Source organism: Hemicordylus capensis, chromosome 1 (assembly GCF_027244095.1).
Source record: "Hemicordylus capensis ecotype Gifberg chromosome 1, rHemCap1.1.pri, whole genome shotgun sequence".
In the NCBI taxonomy this organism is placed as follows: Eukaryota; Metazoa; Chordata; class Lepidosauria; order Squamata; family Cordylidae; genus Hemicordylus; species Hemicordylus capensis.
In genome coordinates this window covers 132903191-132930283 of record NC_069657.1, presented here as the reverse complement: position 1 = coordinate 132930283, position 27093 = coordinate 132903191, and the positions used below count along the sequence as shown (strand labels likewise).

General features: G+C 41.9%; 1 protein-coding gene across 4 annotated transcripts in view; it reads left to right on the top strand.

Annotated features, from left to right (window-relative positions):
• The window catches only part of TSPAN4 (tetraspanin 4), a 923335-nt gene that overhangs the window by 434989 nt on the left and 461253 nt on the right, over positions 1-27093 (top strand). The window contains exon 1 of one of the 4 annotated variants that reach the window (XM_053301920.1): positions 14585-14702. The exons of the other annotated variants lie outside the window; for them this stretch is intronic. Coding sequence (XP_053157895.1) covers positions 14636-14702 — 67 coding nt within the window. The 5' untranslated portion in view covers positions 14585-14635. Of the gene's footprint in view, positions 1-14584; positions 14703-27093 lie in introns of those variants that run through there. 4 annotated transcript variants of the gene reach the window in all.

Sequence of the window (27093 nt, the reverse complement as noted above, 5' to 3'; positions counted from 1 at the left end):
AATTTGGTTCCAATCTGTTAGGCAGTTTACAAATTAGCCCACTTATGCCTCAGATGTTTATATGTCTGCCATCTTGAATCAGGATGGAAGACATCATCACAAACTGTGCCATTGAGGTGTCCCTATGTGTCCCTACAACTATACCCAGTTTGGTACGTATTGGTCCAGGCATTGCGAAGTTGATAGGGCGGGACACACACACACACACACACACACACAGAATGCCGGGTGATCTTACAAGCTTACTTTCCTTAAGGAAAGTAGGCTAAAAATGTCCACCATCTGCACAAGAATTTTACTTTGGCAAGTCATTCAGAATCAAGAACTGATATTACAGAGTTTGGCTGTAATCAAGAGCCTTTTGATGGTTACAGAAAATGGCAACATGCAGTCATTCTTGTGGATATGCTGAGAATGTGTTTATGACCTGGATGGAGCATTTTCAGAGGTTCAGGCAAAGGATCTTCTCTGTAATGTGCTTTACACATATATCCATATTTGTAATATTCTGATAAGTAATGTGACAAGGGAAGTTTCATATCTATATAAAGTAAAGTGTGCCATTGAGTCAGTGTCGACTGCTGGTGACCACAGAGCCCTGTGGTTGTCTTTGGTAGAATACAGGAGGAGTTTACCATTGCCATCTCCCGTGCAGTATGAGATTATGTCTTTCAGCATCCTCCTATATCACTGCTGCCCGATAGAGGTGTTTCCCATAGTCTGGGAAACATGCCAGCGGGGATTCGAACCAGCAACCTCTGGCTTGCTAATCAAGTCATTTCCCCACTGCATCATACTGGGTCCGAATTAATGGAGAACCTGCACCTCACACTCTGCTAGTCCTTCACATCCTTTGTGGGGGATGTAAGATAGTACATTATCATACTTTCTGACTAGTGTATTTTACTTTTCCATATTAGAGTAGAGGCTTGGGAAAGGAATTTGGCAGCCCTGTGACTCCTGTTGGCAAGACCCTACTCTCCACCAGCCCTCTAACCATCATATAGTGACTGCTACCAACTAGATGGTAGTGCTGCATACATATAGTGAGCAATCTTTGGTTCATATCTGTCCAGTTCAAGGTCACTGGATCTCTGGAAATGCAAAGAGATCTCTCTTCCATGGTGAGCATGCTGACCCAGTATGTGTGACTGATATCTAGTTGGATGAGCTCAGTGCAGTGGGTCTCTCCCAGCTCTGCCCTCTAGGTTGCATGATCCTACAGAAGCCCCACCTTTAGGGGTGGTGAGGAGGCATTGCAGTCATCCATCATGAGTCCATTCCCCTCTCAAAATGCCTGATTAGGCAATATCAGCATTTTGAGTGTTTGTCCCTGAAGGTGGGTCTATGAGATAGGATAGGGATTCTTTTGGCGTGCTGACCACCCCTCTGCACTTCTTAAACTTTGTAAGTCATGGGATAAGGAGGACAGGATCATGTGCGGATTGGTAACTGGTTGACGGACAGGAAACAGAGAGTAGGAATAAATGGACAGTTTACACAATGGAGGGAAGTAAGAAGTGAAGTCACCCATTGATCTGTACTGGGGCCAGTGCTCTTTAACTTGTTCATAAATGATCTAGAAGTTGAAGTAAGCAGTGATGTGGCCAAATTTGCAGATGACACTTAGTTATTTAGGGTAGTGGAATCCAAGACAGATTGCTAGGAGCTCCAAAAGGATCTCTACAAGCCGGGTGAGTGGGCGACAAAATGGCAAATGCAATTTTGCATATGTAAAATGCAAGCAAGTGTTAAGTGATGCATACTGTGGCAAATAACCCCAACTTCAAATATATACTGATGGTATCTAGCTGTCAGTGACTGATCAGGAGAGAGATCTTGGGGTCATGGTGGACAGCTCGTTGAAGGTGTCGACTTAGTGTGCAACAGCTGTGAAAAAGTCAAATTTGATGCTAGGGATCATTAGGAAGGGGATTGAAAATAAAAATGCTAATATTATAATGCCCTTATACAAATCTATGGTGTTGCCACATTTGGAATGCTGCATACAGTTCTGGTCACCATATCTTTAAAAGGACATTGTAGAACTGGAAAAGGTGCAGATGGAGGCAATCAAGATGATCAGGGGCCTGGAGCACCTTCCTTATGAGGCAAGGCTATACAGCATCTGGGGCTTTTTAGTTTGGAAAAGAAGCGACAAAGGGGAGACATGATAGAGGTGTATAACATCACGCATGGAGTAAAGAGTGGACAGAGAGAATTTTTTCTCCCTTTCTCACAACACTAGAACCAGGGGTCGTGCTATGAAACTGATTGCCAAGAAATTTAGGACTGGCAAAAGGAAGTACTTTTTCGCACAGCACATAATTAATCTATGGGATTCTTTGCCATGGGATGTAGTGATGGCCACTAGCTTGGATGGCTTAGACAAATTCATAGAGGACAGGTATATCAGTGGCTACTATTTTGGTGGCTATAGGCCACCTCTAGTCTAAATACCATTTGCAGGGGAAGCAACAGCAGAAGAGAGGGCATGCCCTCAGCTCTTGCCTGTGGGCTTCCCAGAGGCATCTGGTGACCCACTGTGTGAAACAAAATGCTGGACTAGATGGGCCTTGGGCGTGATCCAGCAGGGCTGTTCTTATGTTCTTATTCTTATGACTTTTATATGAACCGGTTTACATCAAACCAGGCCAGTTTGGCAGCTCAGTTGCGAACCAAACCAGGGCCAGTTTGATGCAAAACAGTTAAGTGTTGAAGGGGAGCAGGCTGGTGGTGAAGGAGCAGCAAGAAAGGTTGCCTAAGGTTCTTACTGGCTCACCTGTTCTTATGGCAGAGTTCATGACCAAGGAGGCACTCTCTTAAATAGTATGGACCCATGCCATTAAGGGTTTTATAGATAATAAGCAGTTCTTTGTATTTTGCTTGGAGACATAGCAGAAGCAAGGGTAGTTCTTTTAAAGCTGGTGTTATATGGTCTTTTCAGGTTATACCAGATACCAGTCTGGTTGCTGCATTCTGTACCAAGGATAGTTTCTGGACTTTGTACGAAGGCAGACCCATTACAGTACTTGACCCTGGAGGTTACCAGCATATGTACCACTGTTTTAATGAAGTAGCAGATATCACCTGTCATCCTATATAATAAAACCCTAAGGTACCTGCGTCCGTGTCTCTTGCGGGTGTTCTCCGCATGCATGGCGCAGAGGCGCTGCCGCGGCGGGCCCGGCCCGGCTGTGGGGAGGCCAGAGGCGGCGGTGGCGGGCCCAGCTGCGGGGAGGCCAGAGGCGGCGGCGGGTCCGGCCCAGCTGCGGGGAGGCCAGAGGCGGTGGAGGTGGGCCTGGCCCGGCTGCGGGGAGGCCAGAAGCGGCGGCGGTGGGCCCGGCCGGGTCGCGGGGAGGCCAGAGGCGGCGGCGGGGAGGCCAGAGGCGGTGGCGGCGCTTGAGGCACGCAGCCGGCTCCCCTGTTCACAACTGTTCTAGCGCCTGTTAATGTAACGGGCTTAACAGTCACTAGTTATTTATAAAACTAATGCACATATGATTGGGCTGCAAGAACTTGATTTAAAATGAGGGTCCTTATCTGTAATGTGATTTTAGCTGACAATTTCATGTGTTGCACTGAGTGCATTTTGCCCACATAAAACCCATATTATGCTTTTATTTAAACTATGGCTCCTGCTTGCCAACTTATGTTGTTGTTCTATTATATCTAAAACCAGATTTTCATTAGCAGCAGGCTCATACTTCAAAGACTATCCTTTTCAGACAGGCTCTCACTTGATATTTGAATGAGATGCAAATATCATTGCTTTGAATGCTTCTAACTCCCGTATATGTCCAATACAATACTTAAGGGGCCATGCATAAAATATATCAGCTGTTGTAAGAGAGGGAGGATTTATTATTGATTAAAAAGTAAAGTATGATATAGTATATGGATCATTGCAAAGCCCATTCTCAAACTGGGTTTGCTTGCCCTATTAAATAAATTAACCTTTTTGATTGTTATTAAGGACTGTTTGTGATTCAGATCAGAAGCCAGTAAACTTTTTTCCCTTTAAAAAACATTGGAGGGCGGGGGTGGTGGTGGTGGAATCAAAGTTTGCTCAGCCAAAAGGTGAATATGTTTTTGTTTTTTGAAAGTCGTTGAGGCTTCTGCATTATTACAGGCAGGTTGTTTTTTTTTTTTGAAAGAAGAGAGAAAATAAAACACACAACAGCAGATATGAGAGTACTTATCAACCATAAGCTGTCATGTTTTATTAGTTTGTACGCCTGCCTGATAAAGAAGATTTCTATGCATGGATCTTTCCCCCGCTTCTGGTTCCTTTAAATGTGCAGGTTGCTGAAAAATATTTATCAATTGAATAGTAAATGTTGCTATAAGGAAGATGTATGATATGGCTCATACACAGAAGCCAGAAAGCTTTGTTTTTAATACATTGCTCAAAATGTAATTAAAAGTCTGCTGAAATAAAGGTGATTTATTTTACTTGTGCTCAGTGCTACAGCCTGCGCTACAGCTCCATTTAGTAACGTTAAAACACGAAACATCTATATTAGAGTCGAGTAGAAAGAGAGCACACAGCAACCCTCCTGTTCCTTCCAGTTTATCTACTAAGAAATCCTGCTGGGAATTTACACATTAATAGAGGAGGATGTAGTAGTCTATGTCTTTCAATAGCTACCATCATATGATTTATTTATTCTTCTTGGTGGAGAAGGTTGCTGCTGCCATTTTAACTACCCAAACTACAGACAGAAATAAATTCCATGCTAGCAGCAGATGCAGGTTTCTCAGGAGGGAGGATTAAGGAAGGATCCTTGTGATTTATAACACACAGAAGACTGAATAGGGGGTGATTCATTTACAGCTACGGCTGCAAGCAGGTGGCATGGCACTCTACATAGCTGGAAGACAAAAAGAGAGGTGCTGATTGTGGCAGGAGTTTTCGTAGGCAACAGCCGCCTTCATCCAGTGCATGAAGTAGACTGGGAATGTTGCATTTTGGGTGTGTATCTCGCACAGAGGTTTACATTTGGTAGAGGGCAAACCATATCAAAAAGTGAACATAATGGACATGGGAAGGCCACCCACACCACCTGACTGCAAGACTTCTTTTAGAACTTAAAAAGAATTATTGATGTTTATATCGTCCTTTTTGAGTATCCAAAATGCATCACCACAGTGCTCCTCACAACAGTCTTGTAAGGCAGGTCAGTATTAATGTCTCCATCTTGTAGATGGGAGAGAAGCAGAGGTTGAGCCTGGCAGGCTCACCTGAAAGCCCCCTAGTGGATTCATGGCTAAAATGAGAATTGAACCAGCAACTTGCCTCACCGTTTATTATACTGTACCAGCTCTCTCTGATTTGTACTGTTCAGAGCCACTGGTGGATGCCAAGAGAAGCAACATCTGCATACGATGCTCTGTTCCATAGTTTGTAGAGATGAGCAGTGGCGGAGAAACAAGTATCTCAATGAAGGGACAGAAGAAGGTGACCTTTTGCTGTTATCATTTTGAGCCGTTGTGTGCAGCTTATGCTGTACTACCTGTACAGTATATAAGAAATTATTTACTGTACAGGCAGTATTTTTCTTTCATAGTGTACTTTTGTTGTCAACCTTTTTCCTTGATGTGGTGAATCGACTTAGGATCACAACTTGGAATGATGATAATTCCTAATCTGTTGTCTACTTCCCTGTCAGTGGCATAGCAATCAACAAATAATACTGTATACTCTCGATCAGGGATTCTCAACGTTGGGTCCCCAGATGTTATTGGACTCCAGCTCTCATAATCCCCAACCAAAGGCCACTGGGGCTGGGGATTATGGGAGTGGAAGTCCAATAACATCTGAGGACCCAACGTTGAGAATCCCTGCTCTGGATGATCATCCATGGAATCATGGCTGGCAGCTCCATTTTTAAAAGGGGCCGTGTTTTGAATTACAGAAAACCTGAAAGCCAGAATCTAGGGTCAATTAAGTTGAGATGATTGAGATATGTGACAGGATTTCCTATCTTTTTAAGTTTTAGCAAATAGCTGTAGGGTGTTGGGTCTGATCCAAACTGGGACCATAGTGTTGGAGGGTTTAGAGATTTTTCCTGCACTGTTTTCCATGATGAAGATGCCACCCTCCAAGCAATATTTGAATTGTTAAGGAAAAGATGTGTGAACACAAGTTCCCCTATGGAGTAAATAGCAACTACTTACTAATAGTGGTAGGAAAGATCAGGGAAAACGGCACAGGGAGAGTGTTGCCATATTTCAGGATTTTCTGGGTAGTACTCGGATTTTAAACATGTCACCAAGATTGCTTAGCCCACCCAGATTCCCCCAGATTTCAGATTTCAATTTTTTATTTTTTTATTTTGCTAAGCTCTAGCCCTTGTAGAAGTGGAGTTATGGAGCAAAACGTGCAGTCATTATTCTGCTCAATGACTGAACTTAGATTAAGGTAGGGGGCTAGCTGGGAGAGTTTCACAAGTACAGTAATCTCCTGAGGAATGTTGCCTTTGTTTTTTTTATCTGCAGGGGATCTCCATCAGGCAGTTGAGAGGATAGCTTACTTTTTATGTAAATCACTGCCTGCCTACCAGGGTGTGCATTGTAATGTTTAAGGACTTTGACTTTACATTTTGTGCATGCCTACATGCCTACTTAGAAGTAAGCATTGTTGGTTTCAATCAGATCTTCTCTCAAGTAAGTATGTACAGAATTGAAACCTTAACTGAAAAGCTGTGTATTTTTGTTCTATTGCTACTGTTAATATGTCAAGGAGAATAGTCAGGCAAAGATATTTTCCCCAACTATTGTTGGTAGATATCGAGAGCAAATACAAGTCAGCTAGAAAGTGCACCTGCTAATTTGCATAATATGCAAATTATCTGCAAGTCAATTTACATGGTATGCAAATTAGGGTACCTAGAGCTGGAATATGCCAACCTTACACAGGGAAAAGATTAAATCTCCCTCCCTTCGTACTGTGGTCCCTACTTTGATCTCCCTCTCCCAGTGCCTGTGGCTTCTCTTGCTTAAGCCAAAATGAAAGCAAAGGGCAGTCTTACCCTCTCCTCTGCAGTGTGAACAACAGCAGAGCCTCTTCTTGTTGTTAATCTCAGCTGCTGAATTGTGTTTGCTATCTTGCCTCACACAGAGATGTGAGGAGTGAAGGTGCACTAGTGAAGAATTCTGACTTCTGTTGCAGTTCACTCTGAGGGTGGCGGAAGCTCAAAAGCTCTTTGTCTTAGTTTGGAAGCAAGTAGCTGAGCACACAGCAATGATGGGGAGTCTTTGTGGTGAAGGACTATGCTAGAGAGAGCAGAGGCCCTTGGCAGACAGACTGGACTTGAGAATTGCAGGTTGTCTATCACTAATGTAGGTAATTGAAGGCAGGAAACAAGTCTAAAAGACTGAGATAATGTAGAATAGGCAGCATTGATCCAGTTTTGGGAGCAGATCAAGCAAAACCACTGAGCGAAGGAGGGGGTTGCTCAAGACATTCGTATGCAAATTTCAGTTTCTGTTGAACATTACAGTGCTTGGTATTTTTGATATAGAATGATAAAGTAAAGCATTAACATTATGCAATATCAGCATTTTGGATATTTGAGATGAGTTTTCATACTGAATGTTTCATGCTAGCTTTCTTGCATTTAATGGTATTGAATGTTTCTTGCTGTGACAGAATTATTTGATATATTGCCAACTCAGATGTTCAATAGCAACAAACATTTTGGTGCATAGAAAAAAAAATCTGAGTCTTAATCCTTAATTATGTAAAGCTGTTAGGAGTGCTGGTGAACATTTGCAACTTTTGTTTCAGCCGTCTGTATGTCTGGTTCAGATATCCATAGTCAATGACCAATCTACCAGGAATGATGGAAACAACAAGCTATAGCAACAGCAAGAGCTATTTTGATCAGTAGAACTAATTCCTGCTGGGAAATGGTCTTTTAAGCACAACTGGTACAAACTGAGGTTTTGTTTATGTTTTGTTTACATTTAGTATAACATAATCACGCCTTGGGTCTGAATTCTACTATGTTGGAAATACTAGTGACAATGGTGTGTATGAGCAGAACAAATTTGTCCAGGAATCTTCACTGCCCCCTCCTTCCTATAGCAGCCCCTGTGCCCCTCCAGAAAACCTCCTTCAAGTATTGAAGGAGACCTCCCCCCCCAGGAATGGGGTGGGATGGGATTTTAGGATACTGCAGGGAAAGATGTGAATCCCTGGAAATCAAGTGCAGGCTCCTTCTTCACACAAGTTAAGATCCAACCCAAAACTCAGTACTTTAGAGGAAACATTCTGGGCAAAAGGATTTGGATTATATTTTGGGATATTTTTGTCCAGGATTATGGACAAAATAGCACCTGCTATTCTTTGTTTGTCAATAATATGCTCACAAACTATAAGAATCTGGTTGCAGATCTTATAAATCCACATATTATCCCTGAGGACTATAGAAATCAGGGAAGAGCTAGTTGGAGATGCTGAACTGAAGGTTGCTTTCTCATAGAAGAAATGAAGAGCAAATACCTATATGTGAGGTGTTTTCTATGTTCATTTTCATTTGTGTGCAAAAGGAAACACAAAAGGAATTAGAAACCAATTCCTTGGAGAACAAAATTGCTTCTTTGGAAGCATCTCTTTTTGTTTCCCCATCTCTTTTCTCACATATTCCTGTGGATAAGTGTGGGTAAATGTCCTAATAGCCTATCCTAAACATGTTTACTTAAAAATGAATTCAATTTTCTTCGATGAGGCTTACTTCCTAACAACATACTTAGGAGTACAGACTTAATTTGATTTTAATTATGCCTCTTTAGGGAGAAAATCTCAAATAAGTGTCATCCTAGAATTATCCCAGACTGCACTATTGCTTTTGAAACCTGACCATTTTTATTGTTAACATTTTATTGAAGAATTTTCACTGTAACTAATACAAGGCAACTATTAAGGTTCAGGTAATATGTTAATCCAATATTAATATAAAATGATTGATACAGTTCAGTAAGGTGATGGTAAATTGTCAACAGTAGAAATTTGAATACCCCTCCAGCCCCACTCCCATTAGCCCTTGGAAGTAACCATAATTTGTTAAATCCGTTAAATATAGTGCTGAAAGCTATAGATTTTTAAATTTGAGTATACCTTTTGATATCCTATTATAAATGTTAAAATAGAACAGAAGAGGGGGAAAATTAGATTAATGCACTATTGCTTATCCTGCACCAGTGTTAGTCAATAATATAGCTCTAGTTTTACAAGCCAATCCTATGGTCCTGCTACACCAGTGACAACTGCGCCAATTCTTGCACCATCATAATATAGTCATACCCCTTATTACCTCTCAATAGGAAGCCAGAATGAAAAGGGACAAGATAGTTAGCTTCATGCAGGAATCCCTGGAGGTGTGATGCCATTACATACTTAAGCACTAGAATGGTAGAGACTGGTAGAGAATGGTAGAGACTGGTAGAGAATTCCCTAGAATGGTAGAGACTGACCAATAATTGTCACAAATAATTGCATCAAGGGAAGGCTGCTTAAATGTGGGTTGGAGCACTGCCTGTTTCAGACTCAGTGGCGCACACACACACCTCATCACCCAAAATAAAAGCACCAACAAAGCATCCCCATGGCCCAGTTGGCCAGTTGCCCTCTCCCCAGAGGTGCCTTCACCAGTCAGGCGTGGTGAGGGTTGAGCACACAAGCAGACCCTCTCACACTCCCAAGGATCCTGTCCACATCATTAGGCAAAACAGTCTGAAAAGAATTCCAGACAGGACATGTCAGTGTCTCTTGGAACTGTCAATGTGGAGCCTAAGTCATGGCAATTGTGAGTGGTTTTATCCCTGAAGTGCTTTGAAAACTGGTCACGACAGGCTACAGAAGTATTTTCCAGAACAACAGAAGGGCCAAGATGTACTAAGAACTGTCCAAAAGAGCTCCATTGGATGGCTCTCAGTGAACACAATGGGGGCAAACAAGTAACTCTTCACAGCCATCCCAAAAATGAGCTCAAGCCTGGGTATGGTCAGATTTGGCATACGTTTTCCTTGACTGTCACTCTGGACATCTCCCCAGCCTCTCCATGCTTATGGTTCCTTGATAAACGTAGGAGCTTCTTGGGCTCTGCAGTTGGGGAGAAGATGCTCGGGTGGGATTGGATTAATGGCCCTAGACATTTCCTTACTCCAGAGATCAACCAAGGCCTTGGCAGGATCATTTACCCAGTTAGCAGGAATCCCCACCAGAGCCATCAGGAATCTACCTGGATCCATGAGCCTCCAGGGGCTTTGAATAATAGCAGTTGCATACTCACTCATTCACTGCAATGAACTACACTAGAATTCTGTTTCTTTTTTTCCATTTGTTCTGCTGACTCTGATCTTGAGGAACACATCATGGGTCTTTGCTCAGCACTAGCAATGAATGCAGTGAAGGGCTTGGGCTTCACCAAGGACAGAAGTAATGTCAGACTTCCCCCAAAAAGGTGTGTTTTGAGAAGGAGTTTGAAGGACAAAAGGGGAGAGGCATGATATTCTGAAAAGCATTTCCAAGTATAAGAGGCAGCAAGGAACTATATAGGCTGTGTGCCCTTGGGCTATGCTGTGCTGTGATTGGTTGCAGAGGTAGTTGGAATCCTGCCCTCCAACATGGCTGGGTAGAGTGAGTAAAGAAGCAGTCACCTGGGACTCTCCATTGACATTATACCACCACCTCTTTCGGAGATGCAACAATCACACTGATGCATGTAGGAACTGACTTCTGCACAACACTGCCCCTTGTTCTGAGTATCCAGCCGGTTTAAAGATGGCGTTTCAGTGCAATGATGCATTGCTTTGCTCCACTAACAGAAGAGAATTCAGAAGCAATCCTACCCCATCCAGTGGATGTAACTCAAGGATAGAATTGCTCCATTAGAAACCAGTGAAGAGCTTTTACATTTTACAGCAGGGCTACATAGCTGTGGCCCTCCTGTAGTTGTTAGAGTACAACTCTCATTATCCCTGACTATTCACCACTGTGGCTGGGGATGATGGGAGTTGTAGTCCCAAAACAACTAGGGGGCCAGAGTTGTGCGGCCCTGTTTAACATCTCTTTACAACTGCAGTCACCTGACAGGGGGTTTGTTGACTTGTGGTGGGGAGAGTTAAGAAGAGGGATTCAGATGCCATTGTGCTCTCAGTTGATGACCTCAGAGGCATGAAAGGGCTCATAACTAAATTATTTTCCGAGCTTTTTCTAAGCTCAAGGTTGCCCATTGCTAGTTCAGATGACGAGGCGGCAGTGGGACAGGGCTGAAACTGGAAGATAATTGATGTTCCTGTGGCCAGCTAGTTATTTCATGGCTGAGGTTATATTTGAAAATGGAACTTCTTATGTCTTTCTGCCATGCTGCACCATCTCTTGACTTCTCCCCTCCTTCAGAGGCAGCAGCCAGGCATCCTTCTATCATGCCTGGACTCAGGCCCACCTGAGAACCTCCTTCCCCCAGCAGGGTTTTGTATTGTATTGTATTTTAATTTCCTGTGAGTTGCTTTGGAAACCAGTGTTTGGGGATAGCCCAGTGATACCGCATCTGCTTTGCATGCAGAAGGTCCCAGGTTCAATCCTGAGTATCTCCAGGTAAGGCTCCTGCCTGAAACTTTGGAGAGCCACCTGCCAGTCAGTGTAGACAATACTGAGCTAGTTGGATCAATGGTCTGAATCTATATAAGGCAGCTTCCTATGTGGCCTGAAAATATAATACATAAATAGGGAAATAAAATTTGACTTGAGCCAGGTCTTAGTCCCATAACCTGTTTTCCATACCAGAACTCAGATCTGGGATGTGTGAATTAATGATAGTGCCCTAGAACATCCTCATACTGTCTTCCAGTCACCTTTGTGTAGCTACACCTGTACCCTACAGATTAGTTGTAAGGGCTTCCAGGCCTGAGGGTATGACTTCAGATTGCTTGAACTTTGGCAGCTCTTGTAAATTACGTGGAGCTTTTCATAAGAAGTTTCTTATTGCAATTCACTTAGAGCATTCAGAGTTCTCTTTAATGGGTGCTTGCTTTGCATATTACATCTTGCATGCAGAGGAGCAGGGAAAAGTGCATGCATGTACAAAAATCACAAGTGTCTCTTCTGCTGTATGTATATGCGGTTGGGGATTGTCCTGCTCCGTAGCTTAAAAACTCATAAAGTGACTACTTTGTCATGATTTTAATAGATGATTGTATATATCTCTTCGCAGAAAAAAAAAACCCTAGACTAACGCTGCATGAAAAAAAATAAATCTATTGAGCCAAATAACATCATATTGCACACTCATTAGGGGAAATGTGTGAAGCAGGCATAGGTCTATGTGACTCTCTGGATCTCAGCAGAAATCCTTTTTTATGTGACTACTGCCGAATTCAGTGCCTCTATGCAACATAAAGTATGGGCCTTTATAGTCAGATTTGGATCCATTCTACTGCATGGAATGTGTGTATCTGTTGATAAGAAGAATTCATTATTGGGCCTTTCAGGAACTACAATGCATGCTGGGGAGATAGTTTTGTTTTACACCCTCTGCATTTGGGGTGCATGCCGCCTTCAGGGATTTCAGCCCATTCAATAGAGCTTGTGTTGTCCACAAACCTATTCATTTTCTGTTTCTTTGTTCTATAATATTCGTACAGCTGCTGGCTGATTATTCATTTGTTAGCCTGTGATGGTTGGCTGATGTTTCATCAATGGGAGAAAATGTCAGGAGGTGGTTTTCTGGTAGCTGGAGATCTCCCTTGAGGGTTTTGAAGGAGATAGTCATCAGCACTTGGAAAAGGTCACACATCTACAGCTGAGAAGTGTAAGAGTGTGTGTGTGTGTGTGTGTGTGTGTGTGTGGTAGGTAGGTAGGTAGGGTGGGTTGGGGGAGGAGAGGTACAATGAGATCTATGAGTTGGTTAAAGGTACCTTGTGGTTCAGGTCTTCTTTATGAGGAATGGATGTGCCTAGCAGGTGTGCTTTCTTGTAGGAGTAACTTTTTATTATGTATGCCCTGTTTGTATATGCAAATATTCTAAAGACACCTCAATCCCCACTTCCTCCTTATCTGTCCAAAAGAAACCAAACCTAGTAAAACCTAGTAGTACTACTCCTGGAGTTATAGACATTACACACACACACACACACACACACACACACACACACACACACACTTTTAAAGTACAGTATCATATAAGAGTTCTCACATAAATTGTTTAGTTACTCCTCCAATTCCACACCATTCATATTTCTTTTTGTATAGTGCTTTATTTTTTCGAATCCAGTATTATTATATTTACATGATTGGGTCTGTTGAGTCCATTGGTATTTTTCTAGATAATTAATGGCCACTATTTCAGCATGAGGCTGTCCAACTTTTATGTTGGAGCCTACCTTATATATATTGTGAAAGTTTGCTTTGGGTATCTGATCTCTTTCTTCCAGTGCATTAACCCATTTATGATTAATAAGGCGGTCAAATACCTTTCTAAAACACGCAGGGCTGGCTCACGAATGAAGCTTGGTGAGGCAGCTGCTTCAAGAGATAGATCAAGGGATGATGTGGTCAGCATCCTGTTCTCACCATTCTGGTCCACCTCACTGACTGCCCCACCACTGCCCTATCCTACTTGGGGGTATTACTGCCACTGCTGCTGCTCCTGCCCACCACTCTGCTCCTCCACACTTCTGCTCTATTCCCAACCCTCTGCCTTTTCAAAAGACAGAAAGTAAGATGGAATGAGTGGGTGGAGGAGCTTTACAGCAGCACTTGTTGCCATCACCATTACCCAGATAAGGGGAAGAGGGAACATTGAGGTGAGGCAGAATTGGCTCATGACATGTTCTGCATCATGGAGGGGAAGATCTGGAGTGGGGGAGGAACTGTGCATAATGTATTTTACATGCCTGAAAGGATCAGGGTAGACTGAGGGAAAGGAATGGGATGCTCTCCACACAGTGCAGGTGCCAGGTTGGTAGCTCACATGTGGTTTCAGGTGTCAGTTTGGCCTGGGCCAGGCTTGATCCTGGATAGCCCAAACCAAACATATGCAATATTAGGGGTTTTTTTAGCAATGCTTTGCAACTTTATATTGCAGACTGTGCATGTCAGATGAGAGTAACTTTCCTTTTATTTTTATAGTTTAGCTGGAGGAAAAAATGTAGATAGCTTTTTAAAAATTTAAGTGTGTATATGAAATGAAGGTTCTTGTTTTGGAGATGCTGTACCTAAAAATAAAAAAAAAGGATTAACTATATTTCACTTATCAGGTTTTGTTTTTTTTAATTGCATAGATCAAGCATAGATCAAATGCTTGACTTCTGACTGCTAACAATAATGCTATGGTGTAAGCCCACTCTTTCCTGTTAGCAACTGTGTGGTTTAAAAGCTGCAGTGAATGCCAGAGAACCATAGGTCCCTAGAAACACACCCTTAACTAACTGGGAATGGTTTTATCTTTAGAAGTCTTTATAGAATGGAGAGGCTGCGGCTGGTCAAGAGTAAAAATAGTTCTGAGTTTTCAATGGCTGCATTCCTGGCTGGAGCCTGAAACCATGAATCAGGACTCAGCACTCAGACTGTGCAAGACTGAGCAAGAGAGCTGTGCTACAGAAGGCAGGAGGGGAACAGCTAGCTGAGATGAGTTTACCCAGAACATCGGTAATCCTTTGGGATGGACCTGTCTTGCTTGTACAGTCCCAACAAGGTACCGTGTACATGGTGTTGTCTTTGGTTCTTGTTTCTTTTCTAGAAATATAATGGATGGTGGTGGAGTCTGAACTGTGCAAAATGTCTGATTTAATTATTATTTTTCTTGAGCCTATTTAGCTGGCTTAGGGGTTCTGTAGCTGCACATGTTAAAGCTGCCAGAGCTATAGATGGTTAGACTGACCATTTGCCCTGCTTGAATAGTACTTGGAACTCACCAATGTGCTTAGTTGTATGAAAACCTTTTCCCCTCCTCCATCCATTCCTTTGGAGAATGTAGCTACTGGAATTTATACAGCTTCCAATAGTGTACATGCTGATGGAAGTATGATAAAATTAGCACTACTGCCAAGAAGGGTTTGAGCAAGAGCAGTTGCTGAGGATGGGTAATTCAGTTTTCAGTGCGCATCAATGAAGTGTGGTGGATCAGTTTTGAGAATTAAGTTCTAAATTATGAGAAATATCTAACGTTACAGATATAAGGTGAGAGATAATTGGCTATGTAATAGTATTGCCAGGAATGATTTAGTAAGTTCACAACTGTGAGTATTACAGAGCAGAACACAATTTTGGATTGTAGCATTGTATCAGGGGCATGGGTTCTCTCATTTCCTATCTATCCAGTTTTTATAGGACCATTTTAGTTTTAGGATAATGTTGACAAATTGGAAAGGATTTAGACAGGTCTAAGTATGATAAAAAGATTGTTGAAGAGTTATGAGGAAGTTAAAATACAGGAGAACACTCCTAGGAAGTAGAACTTGAAACAACCACCAACAAAAAGAAGATTAAGGCACATCTGTTGCTCCCAAACACTGGACTGGATCTTAAGTTACTATTCTGTGATCAGAAGCGCCTTCTATTCATAGGAAGACATCTCCCATGTGTTCAACTCTCTTTCCGTGAATTGAAGGGCTTCTGCTTATTTAGTGGTAAATTGGGATCTAAACATTTAAACTAAAACTGGAAAGAGAGTAAGGGCAACTGCTTACTATATCTACTAGATAAAAAGCTATTGGTTTAAATTACATTTGAGTTGAATATAAGGAACAACTTCCATCCTGAAGAAGATACAGTGGGTTGTGGGTGAACTCATTGTGGGAAAGCTGGCCCTGTGTGACTATGCTATTAGGCATGCTAGAAGTGAGATGGTTTTATCAACTCCTGAGCAATTCATCCATGTACTTAGGGAAGGTCTTTCTCATTCTTGGCCTTTTTTGATAGGTGGGGTAGGATTGGGAGGCTGAATACAGATTCAAGCACTATGGAGGCATTTAGAAAACACATGGTAGTGTTTCTGTATGGTAGTGCTTCTGTATGCAATGGGTGTCTGTCTAATCATGTTGATAGACTTTGAGACTCTACACACAATTGGTGTGTAGAGCCGGGAGGGGTTTGGTGGGGAAAGTGGGTAAAGCCTGCTCTCCCCACACATGAGCAGTCATCGAGCCCTGGGCGGCCAAATCAGACGTCCACACAACTACCGGCTCTGTCATGGAGCCAGTAGGGGCAGCGGGCAACGGGGGCCACCTGGCCCCCCAGAAGTTCCAGGATGCCCCACTCAAGTGCATGGGGCATTCTTGGGAGACCCCCAATGCTGGGAGGCTTGTTTTAGCCTCCTGGTAGGGAGTCTCCTTGTGAGTCGCAGCAGTGCAGAGCTGCACCAACTCATGATCACGGAAATGGGGTTAGCGCATTCTGCTAACCTCATTTTAGGGGAGGGGTACTTAGGCGGGCTAGCTGCTGCTGGGCCACCGGGCTCGCAAGTGAGCCCGGTGGTTCTCACGACCACTCGAAAGTGGCATGGGCTCCCTTAGCCCGCTTTCAAGCACTTGTGAGAATAGCCTCTTAATGTTAGCACCAGCCACTGCTAGGCCCAGATAGTTTCTGCAGACTAATCTATAATCTCCTCCTCAAACCCAGCAAGTCTTCCTGTCTTAAAAGTCAAAAATTAAATGCTTTACAGGCTTGGTACTATGGCCCCATCATTAACCAAGCCAAACATACACAGTTCTGTCTCTCAGTATTCTCCAGGTTGCCCCTTTCCCCTGAGATCTATGCCTAACAATTTGGTCAGCAGTGACGGACTTGGTCTAAAAATATTGGTTGCCCGGAGACAAAGGGGGCCCACCCATAACTATAAGGCTATCACTTACTTTTTATAAGAAATAAATAAAATTTTCAAAAATACATAAGTGGAAAAAAGGTACAATTAAAATTTTTGCAAAATGTATATTTTTTAGTAATTACAGTGTACATATATTGTATATATTACTGGCAGTATATAGTACATCTTGTTATAATTGATTTTTTAATTTTAATTTTTTTAAAATAAATGGTGGATATTTTTAAATAGTGTGCTTGTACTGAATATTTTACACATTAACAGGTAGTTCAAAAGCATACTTCATGCAGTCCACTATATTAAGAGCAATCGTTTTGAGTTCACTAGATGATTGTGCGAATCTGTCAGTAATTGCTTCTGCATCCAATTCATCTAACAATTCCTTTTCAATGGATAGCAACATGTATGATTCCAAGTTCTCCTCAGACAGTGAATTTCTTAGCCTTGCCTTTATGATCTTTATCTTTGAAAATGTCCTCTCACATTGGACTTGAGTAACTAATACTGTTCAGATGACTTTATAAAGTTCATAAAGGTTATCATATGCCTTGTCATGAAGTCTGTTGGATGCCAGAATTTTTAGTACACACGATGGGCAAGTGCTACAAATTTTACACTTCTTGTAACTGGAATCCATATTCTCACCATCATTAAGCAATAACTTTAATACATCAAAGTTCAAAGCAAAAGAATACAATTCCAATATTACTTGATCTTTGCTGATTTGTGGAGACAGCTTAATAATACCTTCCAGTGCTTCATCTTCAAGGCCCTTCTCTGCAATAGTTTTAAATTTTGCTTGGTCCAAGCAGGATAAATCTTTATACAACTTTTTGTGTTGTACAAAGCGTGAATCTAGTGACTGGACAATGCGGTCTATTATTAGGTTAAACACATTTACTTGAAAATCAGCTAGAGAACCTGAGGAGTTTTTTCCTTTTTCCAAGTCAAGCCACTGAACAAAGCTCCCCAGAGAACCCTGTCTCAGAGGAGGCACTTCTTGAAGGCCCAGCCAGGGTGTTACAGATTTGGAAAGTGCAGGAGGAATTGAACAGGGCTTATATGGAACCTGTGGGAGTGAATGATGAAGAGGTGGTGGGCTGGAGGGGCAGAAGTCACCCTTATTAAGCCTGATCTGGTGCAAACGAAGCAGTACTTGCCAGGCAGGACTTGTAAGATCAAGGGATAAGAAGTAGGCCTCAGGCTTCTTATAAGAGTAGACAGCACCTACAGAGCCCCAGCCCAGAGCAAACGATCCCAGAGACAGTATATAAAAAATAGTAATTAAATACATATCTTTTATCAAACACATAAAACACAGCAAGCACGAGGTGAAGAGCTGACAAAGCACACTCAAACTGAGGAGGCTGACGCAATGAAAAATATTTGCTGTCTGTCCGATGTGGGCATGGGCAATAGCTCGCAGGTCGAGGGCGTAGGGGCTGAGCAGCGACTAGCGGAGGATTTGCTCGAGGGCCAGCTGCATGGTGTCGCTCAGTGGCATCAGGCCCATGATGGCCAGCGGGGTGGTGGCAGCGGTGGCAGCAACTGCCGCAGGAGGCGGCAAAGGCGGGCGGGGGCCACCGTGGGCATGCTGCCGGAGGCTCGCCAGCACCCGCTGCCCTCCACCAGGCACCCCCGGCTGGCTGAGCGTAATATTCTTAAATATAAAGTATCCTTGAAAAAGGATTTTATTACATTTTTTAAAATTAAAATAGTAATACGACGTAAATTTTAGTTGCATACAGTAATAATATTGAAACTTCTATTATGTTTTCAAACTACTAAAAGGTCATTAACATTTTTAACATATTGTCTAATGTTTAAGGGGGGCCCACTTCATCAGGGGCCTACTGGGCCCACTTGCCATCGGGCAAACTGTCCGCCGCTGTTGGTCAGGATCACTTCCTCTTAAGACATTTTTAAAAAGAGTGAGCTTCTGTTTGGGGGTGCTTGGCTTTCTGCCATGGAAGGCAGCTTAGCTCCCTCACACCTTGTGCTGACATTGTGCAAGCATCATACTCTGGCTGCTGATACGTTTCCAGGCAAAATACAAAGTGCTGGTTATTACCTTTATAGCCCTGAATGGTTTAGGTCTGAGTTATCATAGAGAGCACCTTCTTCTACATGATCCCCACAGCACATTAAGGTCATCTGAGGAGGTCCGTCTCCAGTTGCCACCGTTTCGTCTGGTGGCGATTCAGAGGCGGGCCTTCTCTGTAGCTGCTCCTGGGCTGTGGAATGCACTCCCGGCAGAAATTCGTAATTTGAGATCATTACTATCCTTCAGGAGAGCCTTTAAAACCTATCTGTTTGGCCTGGTCTCCCAGAGTTTTTTAATGATTGACAAAGTGTTTTAAATTGTTTTATATTGCTGCCCTGATTTCCAGAGGTTTTTAGCTGTTTCAGTTGTTTCATTGGTTTTACTCTGTGTTTATAGTTTGATTTTAACTGTTAACTTGTTTTAATTGTTTTAATTGTGCTGTAAACCACCCTAAGCCATTTTGGAAGGGTGATATATAAATCTAATAAATAAAATAAATAATAAATAAATAAATACTCCATAGTACTGCCCCTGCTGACATGCCCATTTGCCTTCCAGACCATCAGGGGAGATCAGCCTAGGATGAACTCATGGCACTGTGTAGGGACTGTATATAGTACAGGAATACATTTACTTCTCAAGACAACAAAGCCCCATAAGTATTTATCTGTTGTCACCAACATAACATTATGTACTACTGAGCCAATCAGAATCGGGGTGCTTGAACCACTTTACCTATAGCTTGTTGCTACTTTATTTATTGGTTTGTTTTTTGATATTTTGTATTTGACAACATCTTTCCCAGTTCCCCACCCCCCACCCCGTCCCCGAGCCCAGCCTTCTTAATATAATATTAGATGTGTCAAATGGCAGCTCATGGGGCCAGTGTTCTTCTGATCTTTGTGTGTTTTATTGATCATCTGAAGATAGCTCAGTCATGGCAACCATTTATGTTAGCAAAATTCCACAGACACTTGATATTTCCATAGCTGGCTTCATTTAGGGATAGGAATTTTACAGTGCATTGCATTTCTGCTGAAGGGTGTGTATTATAATGATGATGATGTGTGTTTTCCATTCCCTGTTGTATCCCCAAATAATTTTCCCCAACGTTCTCCCAGTACTGTGTTATTTAACAGGCAAAGTCTTGGCAATTACACTGTGGGTGTTTCATCTATTTCAAAAAATTCCTATAAATACACAAAATGTAAAGGGAATCTGTGGTCTTTGTTAGTTGTTGATCCATTGTCAGTATTGTACAATTGGTACCTCTGGTAGCTTGCTCAGATTCCATTTGCAGGGGCGTATCTAGGGTAGGGCAGGCAGGGCATGTGCCCTGGGCGCCACTTGAAAGGGGGTGCAAATTCTTAAAATTAATTTTTTTTAGAAAAAATGCCCCCCAAAACAAAATGGCCACTGCACATGCTCAAATGGCCTCTGTGAGGCCCTAGCTCATGCCAGGCCTCACAGAGGCCAATTGAGCATGCGCAGTGGCCATTTTGTTTTCAGCAGCCATTTTTTAAAAAAACACCAATTATTTTTAAAAATGGCCACAGCACATGCTCAGATGGTCTCTGCGAGGCCCTAGAGGCCAGCGGTGGGAGGGGTAACCTTTACAGATGCCCCCCCACGGCCTATAGGGGCTACAGGTAAAAAAAAATAATTTAATATAATATAAGTCACTGTACACATATTCAGTTTGGCACTATGTACAGAGAATCAGGGCTTGTGAATACTGAGCTGAAGCTTATGAGCTAGGATTGTATTCATTTGCTCTTACTTTGCTTCTTATGATAAGTGAGTTAAATGTGGTGTCTTAATAATATGGCTATTAATGGTGAGTTTGTCTTTGAATCAGTGTGAAATCTTTAGTATTAAGGCCACTGGGAGTTTCTTGCTCTCTTTCTCTCATTTTAACTGTCTTTCTGAAATACTAGAATTTATTCCAAGTAGTGACACAGTTTGCTCTGCATATCCTTTAATAATTTTCAGAGTATCTGGGAAAAGCCAAATTCTCCATTTATTTTTAAAACTATGTAATAGTGATGCTACAATGCATAGTAGAGAATTAGACAGGCATTTCTGTTTAGTTTTCCAGGTACACCTCCAAATAGTATTTGGGTATTTCATGAGCCCCAGAATACTGAAATTTGTAGTTTTCCAGCATTTTTTGGTCTGGCTACGTCCATTGCTAAATAGTTTTTGAAATTTTAAAAGATTAACCAGCTTGACTTATATTTTTCAGCTAATATTATAGTAAAGATATCTAAAAGATGGGTGTCAGATGTTTGGACAGGGGGTGCAATTTCAGTGCTTGCCCTAGGCGCTATTTTCCCTAGATACGCCTCTGACAATTTGTCATACATCTCACTTGTAAGACTTGGATACTTCTTATCAGCTCTCCTATCAATGTCCCCTCTAAGGCGTGTGTGCGCGCGGACACGGTTTTTTTATGTCCACTCAGTTAATTTTAGATCCTGCTCAGGTTTAATCAGGAAGGCTTCATTCTGTATATACGTGTGCGCACACTGCCTTGATACTGCCACCCAGAACAAAATTCGTTCTGCACACAGATGAAAAAAATTAGAGAGAACACTGTCTCCTATGGTCTTTTGAAGATTATCATCCAGCTGTGCTTTGCCATTTCTGCAAATGACTGGACACAAGCTTATCTTTAAGCACACAAATGGTTTTGGAGCCATTTCATTTTGCAGGAGCAGAGTAAAACAGATGTTTCGGACCCTGGTGTTATCATGGCTTCAGTTATGAATATGACAAATATTTATATACTGCTTTTCAACAGAAGTTCCCCAAGCAGTTTACATAGATATAGATATACGTAACAAAGACATAGATATACGTAACAAAGCATATTCCTTGTTTAGGTCTATTACTGTTGTTATCAGCACTATGTTAAAAACAAGAAGAATCGCTTATTTCCAACTGCAGCAGTATTTGGCTAATTAATTCATAAATGTGTGTATATAAAAAAAGCATATAAAGCCACAATCCATTCCATCCACCACAGATCAACAACTTAAGCACATTAAAAACAGTGGGCTTACATGCTTTTAATTCTGTTCTGCACTGTGGCCAATTTGTACAGAGCTATTAATCTTCAGAGTGCATAGAATGATTACATTCTCAAGTAGTGGGAGAAGTTGTAAATAAGTAGGATACTATCTTCACATGAGATGGTCTTGTTCAGTTGAGAAATTTTGGAAAGAAATGATCATTCAGGCAATTAGACAAATGCTGCTATTAGAGATAACAGCAGAACCTGCTAAGCATCTTATTGGGTTCTTTTAAAGCTTTTATTTTAACTAAGTATTAGTCAGCAGCAAATCTCTTTGGTAGCAGTTAAAATAATGAATACTTGTCATTGTTCCATCTTTTCATGAACAAAATAATTGGGATATTATGACTAATTATATTAAGTTGCAATTAAATAATTAAAAGTATTTTAAAAATGAATAAGTTGGAATAAAACTGGACTACTTCATTGATCTTTTGGGATTTAAGGAATGGTAATGTTGTTTTCTGTCATGTTATTATATATTAATGCCATGATGTAATGTTGAGGAGTTCCTACAACTTGTAGTTTGTTTTTATCAATGTAATGGCTGCCATTCTTTCATGGGAGTGGCCATTTTTTAACCCATACATCATGCCCTGCGATGACACCACATTCTAAGGAAGCATGGGTATTCAAGATGGCACCTATACATTGCAGCACCTGCCACAACCAAAGCAGCTAAAGGATTTTTTTTGAGATGTTTTTAAAAAACCAAATGAACAAGTAACAAATAGTCTTCTGAAAACAAACGTCATTCATATCATTCATTCAATGTCATATTTATTTTAGAATGAATGGAAGCCAATCTTAAATGGCCACTTTGGCTTTAGTTTCCATTTGTTCAGAAAATGAGTGCATTCCCCTAAAGGTAAAGTATGCCATCAAGTTGATTTCGACTCCTGGTGTCCACAGAGCCCTGTGGTTTTCTTTGGTAGAATACAGGAGGGGTTTACCATTGCCTCCTCCCATGCAGAATGAGATGATGCCTTTCAGCATCTTCCTGTATCGCTGCTGCCCGATATGGGTGTTTCCGATCAGGGATTTGAACTGGCAACCTTCTGCTTGTTAGTCAGGCATTTCCCCACTGAGCCACTTAAGGTGACTGCATTCCCCTAGTTTGTTCTAATTCTAGTTTGTTAAACTGCAGTTACACATTCCTATGTAACACAAAAATAAAAGGAAAAACATTGACTCTCCTCCTTGTGCATGCATGTGAAGAGGAATAGGAAGAGGTGTGTGCGAGTCTGCGGCTTCCCAAGGCTTGTTCTCATAATCATAATCTCATATCATGTCTGAACCCCATGACAGTTTAATGGAGGGAGTACAGCAGCACAACTGTCATCACCATAGCAAAGCTATCTGTTCCCTGGTGCATGCATTCATCCTCATCTTTAATGTGCTGACTGGGTATTATCTTGTTGTTATCTTGTTGGGAAGACCAGAAAGAGCAGTACTGTGCTGGGGGGAGGGGGAATGCAGTTAGGGCAAACATTGATTTATCATGTAGAAAAGCCCTTATTTAGATCTCTAAATGGGAACAAACAGATTCTGAAACTTGGAATTTGCCAGTATGGACTGGTTTTTCCCGTGACACTCTGTGGATGAGAAAGCTGGACTTTGAAGAAATAATATAGAAAAAGTATGGACACTTTTGAACTTTGGTGCTGGAGAAGACTTTTGAGGGTACCATGGACTGCCAGGAAAACAAACAAATGGAGCATAGAACAAATCAATCCAGAATTTTCACTCGAGGCATAAATGACCAGGCTCAAACTATCATACTTCAGACACATTATGTGAAAACCCAGCTCCCTTGAGAAGTCCATAATGCTGGCAAAAGTTGAAGGAAAGAGGAGAGGACAACCATGGTTATATTGTTTAAATGGTGTATGGTTATATTGTTGTTATGGCTATATTGTTGGACTAGAACTGGGGTGACCCGAATTCAAATCCCCATTCATCCAATGGGCTAGTCACTTGTCTCTCAGGCCATCGTACCTCACAGGGTTCTTGTTAGGTTAAACATGGCCATGTGCACCACTCTGAGCTCCTTTGAGGACAAGTGGGTAATAGCTTGGCATATAAATTTTACAATAAAAATGAAAAAACCAAACAAACCCATATAAGGTCAGCCTCTATTATTATTTTTTTAGTGCTAGAGGTGGGCCTATCTGGCATTCTGGTTGACAGATCATGCTGTGCGCAGTACCTTCTTTTAATGTCCAGTTTATACAGTATATTTGGGGAGTGATGGTAGTGGTACATCTTTTATGGAACTTGCTCCAAAAGCAAGTACCCCTCTTTTAACCTTTTGAGAGAACAAAGAACTTTCTTTATTACCAGGTCTATGGTTTCAGAACCAGTTTCAGGTGTCAGTCCCCTGCTTTTAATGTGTAATTGTGGTGTAGTGGATTATGGTACAGTGAATTTGTATTTGTATTTTATATTGCTTTTATAAAATATAAATACAAATACAAATTCACTGTAAAACAACTACACCACAATTACAAATTAAAAGCAGGGGATTGACACCTGAAACTGGTTCTGAAACCATAGAACTGGTAATAAAGAAAGTTCTTTGTTCTTTCAAAAGGGTAATAGAGGGGTACTTGCTTTTGGAGTACACAAGTAGCTCTATACAGATGAAATGCTGCAAAATACTGCACAGCATTTATGAATGTTTTTATCCAATTATCTATCTTTGGGGGCACTCCTTGCTCAAGATAACTCATTTGTAGTGCTGTGTGAATTCTTTTTTAATGCATGATTGTCCATGCAAGAATATGTTTTGTGTGAGCTTTTGAACTGGCACTTTAAAAAAAACCAAACCACCAGATTATATACTTTTAGGGGCTCTCTCAAAGCAGCTTGCATCCTAGGATGCAAGCTGCTTTGAGAAAGCCTCTAAAAATATATAATCTGGTGTTTTTTTTTTAAAAAATGTACCCTCATAAATGCTATGCAGTATTTTGCAGCACTTCATCTGTATAGAGCTACATGTGTCTCATAGCATATTTAAACCTACATATGTATATGTAGGCTGAGGGCTGATTCACATGTTATCAGTGGCTGAATATAACACAAAGTTCATTTAAGTCTTGCAGTGGCTTGTGCATGTGGTCTGTTCAATGTTACATATGAAGAACCATCACAGACGTTCCATGATATAGAAAGTCCCCACTGGCTTTTCTACAGATGAAACAGTACTAACTGGGCTAGTTCACACAGAACACTAAACCATGTTTCAGCTTCAGGCTCATATGCTCCCTCTTCCCCTTCCCTCCCACATGCTGCCATTCACTTCCTCCATTTCTGTGTTGCAGCCAACATTTTTATCCAAAAGGGTGCAAGCTGGTTAATCTTGGTTTTGAGGGTAAGCAAAAAACATATGTCCATTTAGAGGGGATGGTTTGCAGCAAACTAGGAACAGAGGCGTATCTAGGGAAAATAGCGCCTAGGGCAAGCACTGAAATAGCGCCCCCTGTCCAGACATCTGACACCCATCTTTCAGATAACTTTACCATAATATCAGCTGAAAAATACAAGTCAAGCTCGTTAATCTTTTAATATTTCAAAAAATATTTAGCAGTGGATGTAGCCAGACCAAAACATGCTGGAAAACTACAAATTTCAGTTTGCTGGGGCTCATGAAATACCCAAATACTATGTGGAGGTGTACTTGGAAAACTAAAAAGAAGTGCCTGTCGAATTCTCTATTATGCATTGTAGCATCACTTTTACATAAGTTTTAAAAATAAATGGACAATTTGACTTTTCCCAGATACTCTGAAAATAATTAAAGGATATGCAGAGTAAACTGTGTCACTGCTTAGAATATATTCTAGTATTTCAGAAAGACAGTTAAAATGAGAGAACAAGAAACTCCCAGTGGGCCTTAATACTAAGGATTTCACACTGAGTCAAAGACAAACTCACCATTGATAGCCATATTATTAAGACAACACATTTAACTCACTTATAAGAAGCAAAGTAAGAGCAAATGAATACAATCCTAGCTCATAAGCATCAGCTCAGTATTCACAAGCCTTGATTCTCTGTATATAGTGCCAAACTGAATATATGCACAGTCACTTACTTATATTATATTAATTTAAAAAAAAAATTACCTGTAGCCCCTTCGGGGCGCTTCCTAAAGGCCATGGGGGGTCTGCAAAGGTTTCCCCTTCCCCCGCTGGTCTCTAGGGCCTCGCAGGAACCATTTGAGCATGTGCAGTGGCCATTTTTAAAATATTTTTTTTAATAAAATGGCCACTGAAAACAAAATGGCCACTGTGCATGCTCAAATGGCCTCTGCGAGGCCTGACATGGCCTAGGGCCTTATAGAGGTCATTTGAGCATGCACGGTGGCCATTTTCTTTTCAGCGGCCATTTAAAAAAAATAATTTTAAAAAATGGCACACACACCCTTCAAGTGGTGCCTGGGGCACGTGCCATGCCTGAACCACCCTAGATACATCCATGACTAGGAAGATCTGCTTCAAACCACAAAGGAAAGGAGGGAATCAGATTTGGGCAGGGTATGAGGCAGGACAAAAACCCAAGGGTTCTTCGAAGCTCACTTTGGCATTACATCTGAACCAGCCCCATTACCATCTATGTCCTCTTTTTCTTTTTTCTTTTTGATACCAGTAAGTTTCAGGATAGGACAGGCAGCAAAGACTACTATTGTATTCATCTCATACATAGAGGCTAGATTTTGCTGCTTGACATTGCAATCTGTGTCCTGTGATCAGGGGCATAGTGAGGTTCCTGGTGGCCAGGGGACAAGTCAGAGCTATGGAGCCTCTTGCGTGTGCCCCAGTGCCCAAGCCACGCCCCCTGCATCTGATGTCAAATGCAAGGGGCAGGGCAACCTACCCTCCCCCTCAAGCCTTCCCCTCTGCTGGCTCACCTTCTCTGCAGAACGGGAGGGTGGCCAGCAGCAGCACCGGCTTGATGGCATGGAGCCGGGCCAGGCGCAGGGCTGCCGGGGGTTGCTACCAGCAGAACGGGGCTGGGTAGAATGGCTGCCTTGGCCAGGAGCATCGATAGCAGTGAGGGGTGCTCCGCTGCTGGGAGGAGGAAGCACGGGGGGAGGGAGGAGAAAGGAAACCCAGCCCCAGCATGCTTCTTTTCTTCTCATC